Raw genomic sequence first — 12,831 nt, forward strand, 5'->3', positions numbered from 1 at the left:
AAAAAAAAAAAATCCACATTTCGAGGAGTCAAGTTGGCCCATCTAGGCCTTCTAACCTTAACATCTATGCAATTAGCCAATCGCAGATTTAGAGATTCAATCTCACGATCCCTGTCCAGGCCATCTGCTACATAAGGACAGTGCACTGTCGCCTGCTGCCCTCTGTGAAAGCAGGCTGTGTAGTCCACAGATCAGTCTCCATTCTCTGGGTTTCTGTGCGCCTAATGCCCATCAGGACACTGACAACCACCCTGAGAAAGGGGATGAAGGAAAAGGACATAAAGAAAGTAACAGAAGGTGTCTAATTAGCCCGGGATATCTCATTTCAGATTTCTCTGCCATGTCTCAGGATGGGCTACTGAATTTGTAGACTCTAATTTTAGGTTATGCAGTTTTAATATCTATTTTTTCTTTCTTTGGATCTAAGAAACTGTACTTAAATGATCACAGTTGCAGGGAGGACTTCTGCCTCTCTCTTCTTGTTTACTAAACTCATTATCCCAGGTTATCACATTACCACGTTCATCCACTATCCCCTGATTTTCCAAACTTCCCACATATCATCATACTCTACTGTACTCTGCTAGAAAAAAAGAGGTGATTCCATCCCTATATAACATTAAAAGTCCTCTGTAAAATCACAACACACCTTTCCAATCAGGAGCACATTTTCAGTTTACCAAAACATTCCTCCCCAACTGTTCTTTCAAGTTACTTTGAGTATTTCTTGATCAGCTGGCTTGCCTTAAGTTTCACTGTAACTTGTGATCAGACTTTCCCATCTGGCTCACAGTTTTCTTCTCTATATACTTAATCCCATCAAAAATCTTGCCATCAACATCACCGTCCTGGACCACATGTTATTAGAGAGGGATATTTATCAGCAGGTCTCTATGAATCCATATTGTAAAGCAAAGAAATCTACAGCCAAGAATACTTTTAGGAAACATCCTTTCTCTACTTCATTGAAAGGTATAGAGTTTATATCTAACAAGTAGAACACATTTTTAAGCTACTGATCAAAAACTCTCTGAAATCCCTACTTTTAAAGTACATCAGTTGCTCTGGAGAATTCAAACCTAAAAGGCTGTTAACCTCTTAGTACTTAAAACCAAGGCCACCATATAGAGATCACACTTTTCTCTTTTAAGGAAAGGCCTCTACATGCTAGGAATTATTCTAGACACGAAGAATAAAGCTGTTCACAAAACATGCAAAATCCATATCCTCATGAAATAACTTTCTAGTTGGCGGAAAACAAATTAAGCAAGATACATAAGGCATAAAATATACGAGATGATCAATTCTTTACAGAAAAATAAAGCAGGGAAGAGAATAGAGAACTTTACTCTGGTTTTTGGTTTGGTGGCAGAGATAGTGGGAGAGAAAAGCAATGACCTTAAACAGGAAAGGCCTCAATGACAGGGTGAACTTGAAATGACCTGAATAAAGACCAAGGAAGAAAAAGGAGCAAGCAATATAGGTATCTGGAAAAGAGCCTTTTGGGAAGAGATGATATCAAGTACACAGGCCTTGAGATGGGAATGCACCATGTATGAGAAATGATACAGAGGCTAAGAGAGTGAGGAGAAAAGCAGCAGGGGCACTTAGTTCAGGGGGTTGTGTGTGTGCAAAGATTCTGTGGGATCTTGCAGGTCATTAAAAGCACTTGGCTTTTACTCAGAATGCAATGGGAAGCCATTGTGAGGTTCGTGACAGACGAGGGACACAATCTGACTTTTGTTTTAACTGTTTCATTTTGGCTCCATGTTAAGAATGGTCTGTAGTGGAGCAAAGGCACAATGGTAGAGACCAATTAAGAAGCTATTCCAAGAATACAGTAAGAAATACTCATTACTGGAATCCAGAAAAGAGAAATGATAGCTATAAATGGTTGGTTTCTGGATATATTTTGAAGAGAGGGAAAACACAACTTGCTAACAGACTGAATGAGAGAATGGTGAAAAGGATGACTCTAAGGTTTCTATTACTAGAAGATCAGAGTTGCTATTAATTGAGATATGGAAGACTGTAAAAGGAACAGGTGTTCATGGAGGGAATAAGGAAATCAGGAATTTCATTTTAGAAGGCTCAAATTAAGGTATAATTGATGTCCAACATTTATTAGTTTTAGGTGTAGAGCATAATGATGCAATATTCATATATACAGCCAAAATGATCACCACAGTAAGTCTAGTTAACATCATCACCAACACAGAAACAGAATTTCTTTTCTTATTATGTACATTATATCCCCATGACTTATTTATTTGACGACTGGAATTTTGTTCCTTTTGACTCCCTTCATCCATTTCACCCCCCTCCTCCCAACCCCAATGCCTGGCAATCACCAATCTGCCCTGTTTCTATGAGCTTGGGATTTACTGTTATTGTTTGTTTGTTTTAGATTCCACATATAAGTGAGATCATACAGTATTTGTCTTTGTCTGTTTGATTTATTTTACTTAGCATAATGCTCTCAAGGTCCATCCATGCTGTTACATATAGTAAGATTCCATTCTCTTTAATGGCTGAATAATATTCCACTGTGTGTGTGTATGTGTGGGTGTGTGTATCACATCTTCTTTATCCATTCATCTGTCAGTAGACATTTAGGTTGTTTCTATATCTTGGCTGTTGTAAATAATGATGCAATGAACATGGGGGTGCAGATATCTTTCTGAGTTAGTGCTTTTGTTTTCGTTGGGCAAACACCCAGAAGTAGAGTTGCTGGATCATACAGTAGTTGTTTTTAATATTTTTGAGGAACTTCCAAACTGTTTTCCATAGTGGCTGCACCAATTTACATTTCCAAAGACAGTGCATGAGGGTTTCCTTTTTTCTACATGCTTGACAACGCTTGGTATTTTTTGTCTTTTTGGTAACAGCTATTCTAACAGATACAAGGTGATACCTCACTGTGGTTTTGATTTACATTTCCTTGATTAGTACTGTTGAGCATCTTTTCATGTACTGTTTGCCACCTGTATAACTTCTTTGGAAAAAGGTCTATTCAGATCCTCTGCCCATTTTAAATCAGATTGCTTGGGGATTTTATTGCTATAGAGTTATATAAATTCTTTATAACTTTGGATATTAACCCCTTACTGGCTATATAATTTGCAAATACTTCCTCCCATTTCGTAGGTTGCCTTTTCATTTTGTTGATGGTTTCCTCTGCTGTGCAGAAGATTTTTAGTTTGACATATTCTTACTTGTTGATTTTTGCTTTTGTTTCCTTGGCTTTTGTTGACAAATTCAAAAAAATCATTGCAAAGACTGATGTCAAAGAGTTTACTCACCTATGTTTTCTTCTAGGAGTTTCATGGTTTCAGGTCTTATATTCAAGTCTTTAATCCATTTTGAATTAATTTTTGTGTATGGCATAAGATAGTGGTCCACTTTTATTCTTATGCATGTGGCTGCCCAGCTTTCCCAACACCATTAATTAAAGATACTTTCCCCCTTGTATACTCTTGGAGTTCCTGTGGTAAATTAATTGGCCATATATGCAGGGGTTTATTTCTGGGCTCTCTATTCTGTTCTAGTAATCTACATGTCTGTTTTTATGCCAATATAATATTGTTTTTATTTAGTACAGCATTGTAATAAAGTTTGAAATTAGAACATTTTAAGCTATAACAATGTAACACATTAAGAGTTTTTTATTATCATACATGATGATGATTTGCATATTTCTGGTGGAGAGAATAAGACCATGTTATGTGTTCAACACATTAATCACTTTCATTCAAAATTCCTCACTGCCTCACCAGGAATTATTTGTAAACTACTTTGGAAGTCAATCCTAGAAAGATTTCAATATCTTCAATTGGTTTCAGAGTTTGAATTGACATTCTGGCCTAATTTTGGAGCTCAGTTAGTAGGCCATGTGTGTCCCAGAGGGATATAACAAGGATGAGATTCTGGATGAACTCCAAGGGTGGATTTTCATTGAGAAAACGGCCCCCATTTGGGAATAGAAATAGAAAGGCAACACCTGACACTTGACACAGGTGCTCACCAGGGTTGGAAGAATACGATCAAGTGTTTCATCTGAGAAGTCATCTGTTGAAGCAGTAAGAATAATTTATCAGGTGAGGAGCTGTTTTCCTTTCCAGCACAAAGCATTTAGCTGCATAGGCAGCCTTTCTTCATGGCTCTGGCTAGAGAAGTCCTCATCTATATGCTAGGTCTGGGAGACAACTGGCTGGGTTCCCTTTCCCCATATTTAGTCCTGCCTTCCCCAGGGCTGGACCTCCACACTTCATTTAACAAGATTAAAGTAAAGTGAAAATTAAGAGCACATTCTGGGAGAAAAATTATGAATACTATTTATCTAAGGGAGTTTGAGGGCCAATATTATTCAGAAACTCCATCTAATTCCATTTATTTCTGAAATGCCACAAAACGATATTAGGTCAATGTATTCGGCAAGCAGTTACGAAAGCACAATACCTAACAGGAACTATGCTACCCATTGGGGGGAGGGGGAGTTCAAGGACAAATAAAACAGGGTTCCTGCCCCTGGTGAACACAGAATCTAATGGAGAAGGCGGATGATTGAACAAGTAATTATAAGAGAATTAGTAATGAAGGGACACACAAAATGTCAGGGACCCAAAGGGGGAACAATTAAATCTGCCTGAGGAGGTTGGATAGAATTTATAAAGGAGATGACATTTGAGCCATGCTGTGAAGGCAGGGACAGAGTTTGTCACTCTACCAAGAGCACATTCTGTGACAGGCAGAAGGGGCCTGAAGCTTACTGGGTTTTGGGATTGTGGAGGTGTGAAGAGTGGTCTTGGTAGAGGTTACCTCTACCAAGGGGAAGAGTGACAGGAAAAGGAGACCAGAACAATAAGCTAGGACCAAACTTGCTTTGCTAGGAGGTGGTCCTCTGTTCTTTGGACAACAGAGAGCTCTCAGGCTTTGTAAGCAGGCAAATGACATGATCATGACTGTGCTTTAAAAAAATTGTAGGTGGCAGAATGGAAGAAAATAAATAAAAGATCCTCAATGGCAGGGACATAAAACAGGAAAAGAAAAAGAGTAAGAATAGAGTTTCATACTTAACAGAAAGAACCATGAACATATCCACTCCTATACCATTTCTCCAAACCAACATTACCTCCCACCAATGAAATTCACTGCATCCTTTCATGGTCACTTCATTAAGCAGGTGGTGCTTCTCCACAAAGATAGAAAGATAGATACAGGAAGTGGTATCCAGAGAAATCACATGGAAAACCACCTCCTCCCTTTAAATGATTTCTATCAGGGGTTTAAGGAAAGGCAAAATTAACAGCATGATATGGAACTCTAACCACATGTGGATTTAGAATAGGAAAAACATGCATGGAAAAATACACACACACACACACACACACACACACACTCCATCACCACCATCACATTACACCACATGCACAAATGCCGTAGAGACCAATGATACTCAGTATATACTCTAAAAAGAATAATTATATATCCCCTTACCTCATAACACATATTTGCTTTTAATGGCATTGTCAGTTTACTACGGTGTGAGATAGTTCTTTTTAGTATAGTCTCAGTGTTACCAGTAGCTTCCAAGAACCACCTTCCCTCACAGTCTCCTCTGGTCTGACATCACTGAACAGTACAGATTGTACAAGTAGTAGCTCATAAGGAGGCCATACCATTGTCATCGAGAACCTGCTGTTTGCCTTGACAAGGCCCAAAGCACAGAGGACTGGGGAGAATTTGGGAGGCCTTTCTACAACTGATGTTTGGCTTAGACAGACATCTAATCTTCAGATGAAGTCTCTAGAGCACATTTTTTAGCACAGTCTGGAAAATAGAGAAGTCAAACCTTCACTCTGCCAGCCAACAGCAGGCTAATTTGTTCTTTACTGCAGTAACACTGACAAAGTAACAGTCTGGACATTGTTTGATCACGAGCATGGGATGAAATTTCCCCAGATGACCACAATTTTCACAGACACCATGAATAGTGAATCATGAATGTTTTGTCATAGAATGCTTTTAGAAAAATTAAATAACCTAAGTCAAAGCAAGAAAGAAAATCAGCTCCCACTGACTTGCTATAAAAACAATAGCCAAAATGGCAAAAATCATCACTTCTAACGGCACAGCCATACCTCCCCTTCAAACGCACACAATGCTTACATGGTACTTAATTTGCTGCTTAAATCATATGCTGCTTCTTACTAATAGTTAGCTTTTTAGAAGTATCAGTCTCACCTTTCTTATTAGATTGTAATAAGCTAAAGTGAAAATATCAGTGCATCATCAAATTGGATTGCAAAATCTTACCCCAGGACATGGTAATGAGAACTGAAAATTGGGACACTCGTGAAGTCATACCCTTATTGATGTTCATGGGCCACTCAATTGTTTTTCACGTGTACAGAAAAAGAAAAAAAATGAGGAACAAAAGAGTGAGGTACCTTCTTATACCTATTAAATTTACCAAAACACTTAAAATTTATATATTATACACTCAGTGTTAGTGAGGTGCTGTATTCAGTGCATGAAAACACCGCTGGTGTTCTTTAAGTTGGTATGACCCTTTGTTGTAGGAACTAGCCATACATAGAAAAGTCATAAAAATGTTTTTATAACTCTTATACAAGTTACTTTAATAAGTAATTCAGATCAAAAGGCCTTTAAGTATGAGTATATATCTTACAACTTCAGTGTAAAAACAAAACATTACACATAACTTTAAAGTACAAACAATAATGGCTAATTAAGCGATAGAGTATAAAACTGATATACCCTTCATAATAAGAACTCTTAGCAAATTAAGAATTAAAAGAAACTTGCTCAACTGATGAAGGATGTAAAAAACTTATACCTGTTATATTTAATGGTGAAAACTGACCACTTCCCCATTAAGATCAGGAATAAGTTCTCAGTACTCCTACTTGACATTGTAGTGGAGGTCCTATTGCAAAAAGGCAAGAAACAAAAGGCATCTAGATTGGACGGGAGAAGTAAAATGGTCTTCATTCACAGATGTCATCAATGTCTACCTAGAAAATCCCCCTAAATGTATAAAATATTATTAGATCTCATAAATGAGTTTAACAAGTTTGAAATTCAAGATCAACATACAAATACCAATTGTGTCTCCATACACTAGTGATGAACAATTAAAAATTGACATTAGGAACCTCTGGGTGGCTCAGTGGATTAAGCCTCTGCCTTTAGCTCAGGTCATGATTTGAGCCACATCGGGCTCTCTGCTCAGTGGGGAGCCGCTTCTCCCTCTCTATCTGCCTGCCTCTTTACCTACTTGTGATCTCTTCTGTCAAATAAATAAATAAAATATTTTTTAAAAATTGACATTAAAAGAATAATACCATTTACAACAAACATGAAATGCTACAAAATTAATCTTAATCTTAGAAAATACATGCAAGATTAGCTAAAAAATAAAAAGCACTATTGAGAGAAATCAAAGATGTATATAAATGGAGATAGACTATATGTATATATATGCATATATGTATGCATATATGCTTTTCCTTCTCTATCTGACTGCTTCTCTACCTGTGATCTCTATCAAATAAATAAATTTTAAAAATTGACATTAAAAGAATAATACCATTTAAAACAAACATGAAATGCTATAAAATTAATCTTATAAAATATATGCAAGATTACCTAAAAAATAAAAAGCACTGATGAGAGAAATCAAAGATGTAAATAAATGAAGATAGACTATATGCATATATATATATATATACATACAGTCTGTAAATATATATGTGGATTAGAAGATTCATTCATGTCAGAATGTCCATTCTTCTCAGACTGATCTAAAAATCCTAGCCAAAATTCCAACAAGCTTTTTTGTAGGAATTGACTAGCTGATTCTAGAATATATATGTAAAGAACCTAGAATAAACAAAAGGATTTTGGAAAAAAAAAGTTGGGAGAACTCAATACCATACTATCTGATTTTAAGATTAACATAAAAGTAAGATCAAATGGCACCTGGGTGGCTCAGTGAGTTAAGGGTTTGCCTTTGGCTCAGGTCATGATCCAGGAGTCCCAGGATCAAGCCCTGCATCAGGATCCCTACTCAGTGGGGAGTCTGCTTCTCCCCTTGAAACTCCCCCATCTCATGCTCTCTCTCTCTCTCTCTGTGTGTTTCAAATAAATAAGTAAAATATTGTTTTTTAAAAAGTAAGATCAAAACACAGTAAAAGTACAGACATATGGATCAATGGCACAGAATCTAGAGTCTAGAAACAGAACAATACACACATGGTCAACTGATTTTTTATTAAATGTGTCAAGGCAAATCAGCAATGAAAGCGTAGTATTTTTAACCAGTGGTGCTGGAACAATTAAATATACATTCTACATAAAAATTCAAAACGTGACCACATCTTACGATGCACTGAAAAATTAATTCAAAATATATCATCAGGGGCCTAAATGTAAAACTTAACACTATAAAACTCCCTGAAGAAAACACAGGAGATAATCTTTGTGACTTTGGATTAGGTAAACATTTCTTAAAATAGGACATACAGACCATAAGACATGAAAGGAAAAAATAATGTCATTATAAACTATGTATTATTAAAACAAAAAACTCTAAACTTTTCAAAAGATACTGATAAGAAGGAAAAAAGAAAGCCACAGACTGGGAGAATAGGGTTGCCAAATACCTAACTGATAATGGACTGGTAACCAGAATATTTTAAGAATTATTTTTAAAAACTGGGCAAAAGATTTGAACAAACACCTCACAAAAGAAGAGCTATGGATGCTAAATGAGTATAAAAAATGATGTTGAGCATCAAGAGTCATTATGGGAATGCACATTAAAACCACCACAAAATACTACTACATACCTGTCAGAACAGAGCAGGTAACAAAAATCAACAATACCAAACACTAGTCAGGGTGCAGAGCAGTTGCAACTCTCCTATGTTGTAAAGGCACTTTGGAAAAGAGCTTGACAATTTCTTATAACTTAAGCATATACTTTATGACCCAGTTGCCTCATTCCTAAGTATATACTCTAGAAAAATAAAAACATATGTCCACATAAAAACCTTTACATAATTACATGGCTTTATTCATGAGATCTTCAAACTGGGAACAATCCAAATATTCATCAGCTGGTGAATGAATAAATAATCCCTATAATGGAATACTATTCTGCAATAAAAGTGAAGGGACTACCAATATATGCAATAACAGGGATCTTGAAAGCATTCTGCTAAGTGAAAGAGGCCAAAATTAAAAGTATGATTCCATTTATATGACAAAACTAGAGTGTCAGAGAGCAGAGAAGTTGTCGCCTGGGGTTGGAAATGGGAAGAGTAGACTCACTGCAGAGACATAAAGAATTTTTTGAGTGATGGAAGTATTCTTGACTTTAGTAGCAGTTACACAATTGCTGTAAGTTTGTAAAAATTTATAGAGCTGTCTATTGAAGAAGGATGAATTTTACTTGAACCAAGTGTTGAAGAGAACGTGAAACACCCAAATTCTCGTTCACCGCTGGTGGGTGTGGAATATGGCACAACCATTTTGGAAGAGTTTGACATGTTTTAAAATAAAGTTAAACTACTCTTGGCTCACTCAACAATCCCACTCCTTGTGCTACCCAAGAGACATGAAGGCACATACCCACACAAGCACTTCCACATGAATGTCCACTGCAGCCTTATTCATATTCCAAGACTGGAAACAACAAAGTGTTAGTAAATACAACAGGTGAGTGACTAAATTATAATATATCCATACAGACAAATATCAGTCATCAACTAAAAAATGAACAACTGATATAGCCAATGCCATGGATGAATTTCAAAACATTACACCAAATGAAAATAAGAATACAAACTCTAGAATTTTATATATAGAATGTTATATATACTTTTCATACTCAAATTATATATAATTTTCAGACTCAAATTATATCTTATCAAGATATAATTTAATATACAAGAAAATAAATCTATTTTACATAGACAAATCCATACACTGATGTAACTACCACCACCACCAAGAACATGTCTATCATCCCGAAAAGCTCCCTTGCATTTTCTTTGACATCAGTCCTGTCCCATTATTCCTAAGCAACCACTGACCTACTCTCTTGTCACTACAGATAAGTTTGCGTTTTCTAGAACCTCATATAAATTTTAGAATTAGATTATCAAATAGCTCCTTTTTATTGATGGGTGATATTTAGGCACACCATAATTTATTTAGTTATTCATTATATTTATGAACTAAACAACTGAAAGCAGATCCAAGGCTATTAAAAAAAAGAAGATTTCCCGAATGTTTATAATAACTTCTAAGGCTTAAAATGCTGGAGTAAGCATTATCATGTTACTTAATATTTGCTAAGCATATAATCAAAAATAGTTGGAAACTACATCTTTGGGAGGTCAAATAATTTGCCAAATGTCACAGCTAATAACCCAGGTCTGCCCAATTCCAAGCTTCTTAACCACTATGCCACCCCAACACCTGGTACAGGGGTCCTGGAATTTGTGGATATAGAAGAGATCCGTTTTTCCTAATATTTAAGGGGTTGAAACATACAAGGAAGACACTAGAAGTTTAAGAGACCAACCAAGAGTTTCTTTCTCCACACTTAGAGGATTTGGAAAACTGTTAAGTGCTCAGCATTTAGAAGAGACTCTATGAGCATGGAATGCTCTTCCATCTTTTTGTGTCTTCTTCAATTTCTTTCATGAGGGTTCTGTAGTTCCTCGAGTACAGATCCTTTACCTCTTTGGTTAGGTTTATTCCCAGGTATCTTATGGTCTTGGTGCTATAGTAAATGGAATCGATCTTCTAATTTCCCTTTCTATATTTTCATTGTTAGTATATAAGAAAGCAACTGATTTCTGCACATTGATTTTGTATCCTGCCACGTTACTGAATTGCTGTATGAGTTCTAGTAGTTTGGGGGTGGAGTCTTTTGGGTTTTCCATATAAAGAATCATGTCATCTGCAAAGAGAGAGAGAGTTTGACTTCTTCATTGCCAATTTGAATACCTTTTATTTCTTTTTGTTTTCTGATTGATGTTCCTAGGACTTCTAGTACTTTGTGAACAACAGTGGCAAGAGTGGACATCCTTGTCATGCTTCTGATCTCAAAGGGAAGGCTCTCAGCATCTCCCCACTGAGGATGATATTCACTGTGGGTTTTTCATAGATAGATTTTATGAAGTTCTCTCTATCTATCTATCTATGAAGTTCCCTCTATCCCTATACTTTGAAAAGTTTTAATCAGGGATGGATGCTATGTCTTGTCAAATGCTTTTTCTGCATCAATTGAGAGGACCATGTGGTTCTTCTCTCTTCTCTTATTGATTTGTTCTATCACTTTGATTGATTTGTGAATGTTGAACCACCACCGCACCCCATGGATAAATCCCACCTGGCCATGGTGGATAAGCATTATAATGTACTGTTGGACCTTACTAGCTAGGATCTTGTTGAGAATCTTGGCATCCATATTCAACAGGATATTGGTCTGAAATTCTCCTTTTTGATGGGGTCTTTGTCTGGTTTGGGGATCAGGGTAATGCTGGCTTCATAGAAAGAGTCTGGAAGTTTTCCTTCTGTTTCTATTTTTTGAAACAGCTTCAGGAGAATAGGTATTATTTCTTCTTTGACTGTGTGGTAGAATTCTCCAGGGAATCCGTCAGGTCCTGGGCTCTTGTTTATTGGGAGGTTTTTGATCACTGCTTCAATCTCATTACTAGCTATTGGTCTATTCAAGTTGTCAATTTCTTCCTGATTCAGTTTTGGAAGTTTATAGGTTTCCAGGAATGCATCCATTTCATCTAGGTTGCTTAAGTTATATGCTCATTGGCATATAACTGTTGATAATATTTTTGATGATTGTTTCTATTTCCCTGGTATTAGTTGTGATCTCTCCCTTTTCATTCATAATTTTATTAATTTGGGTCCTCTCTTTTTTCTTTTGGATTAGTTTGGCCAGTGGTTTATCAATCTTACCGATGCTTTAAAAAAACCAGCTTCTAGTTTCATTGATGTGTTCTACTGTATCTCTAGTTTCTATCTCATTGATCTCTGCTCTAATCTTGATTATTTTCCTTCTTGTGTATGGGGTTGGCTAAATTTGTTATTGATTTTCCAGTTCTTTAAGGTGTAAAGTTTTTTTGAGTGAGGCTTGGACGGCTATGTATTTCCCCCTTCGGACCGCCTTTGCTGTATCCCATAGGTTTTGGACCGATGTGCCTTCATTCCCATTGGTTTCCGTGAATTGTTTAAGTTCTTCTTTGATTTCCTGGTTGATCTAAACATTCTTTTTTTTTCTTTTTAGAAAGAGAGGGAGAGAGAGCAAGCACAGACAGACAGAATGGCAGGCAGAGGCAGAGGGAGAAGCAGGCTCCCTGCTGAGCAAGGAGCCCGATGTGGGACTCAATCCCAGGACACCGGGATCATGACCTGAGCCGAAGGCAGCTGCCCAACCAACTGAGCCACCCAGGCATCCCTGATCTAAACATTCTTAAGCAGGGTGGTCTTTAGCTTCCAAGTGTTTGAATTCCTTCCAAAATTTTTCTTGTGGTTGAGTTCAAGTTTCAAAGCATTGTGGTCTGAGAATATGCAGGGAATAATCTCAGTCTTTTGGTATCAGCTGAGTCCTGATTTGTGACCAGTATGTGGCCTATTCTGAAGAAGGTTCCATGTGCGCTTGAGAAGAATGAGTATTCTGTTGTTTCAGGGTGGAATGTTCTGTATATATCTATGAGGTCCATTTGGTCCAATATGTCATTCAATGCTCTTATTTCTTTATTGATTTTCTGCTTAGAT

The 12,831-nt window shown here is 36.8% G+C and overlaps 1 protein-coding gene across 3 annotated transcripts in view; it reads right to left on the bottom strand.

The window, feature by feature from the left end:
• EXOC6B (exocyst complex component 6B) overlaps positions 1–12,831 on the bottom strand; it is a 620,807-nt gene that overhangs the window by 132,489 nt on the left and 475,487 nt on the right. The window contains exon 21 of one of the 3 annotated variants that reach the window (XM_059188041.1): positions 6,911–6,949. The exons of the other annotated variants lie outside the window; for them this stretch is intronic. Coding sequence (XP_059044024.1) covers positions 6,926–6,949 — 24 coding nt within the window. The 3' untranslated portion in view covers positions 6,911–6,925. Of the gene's footprint in view, positions 1–6,910; positions 6,950–12,831 lie in introns of those variants that run through there. 3 annotated transcript variants of the gene reach the window in all.

The sequence above is a fragment of the Mustela lutreola genome, chromosome 9, assembly GCF_030435805.1.
Source record: "Mustela lutreola isolate mMusLut2 chromosome 9, mMusLut2.pri, whole genome shotgun sequence".
Taxonomy (NCBI): Eukaryota; Metazoa; Chordata; class Mammalia; order Carnivora; family Mustelidae; genus Mustela; species Mustela lutreola.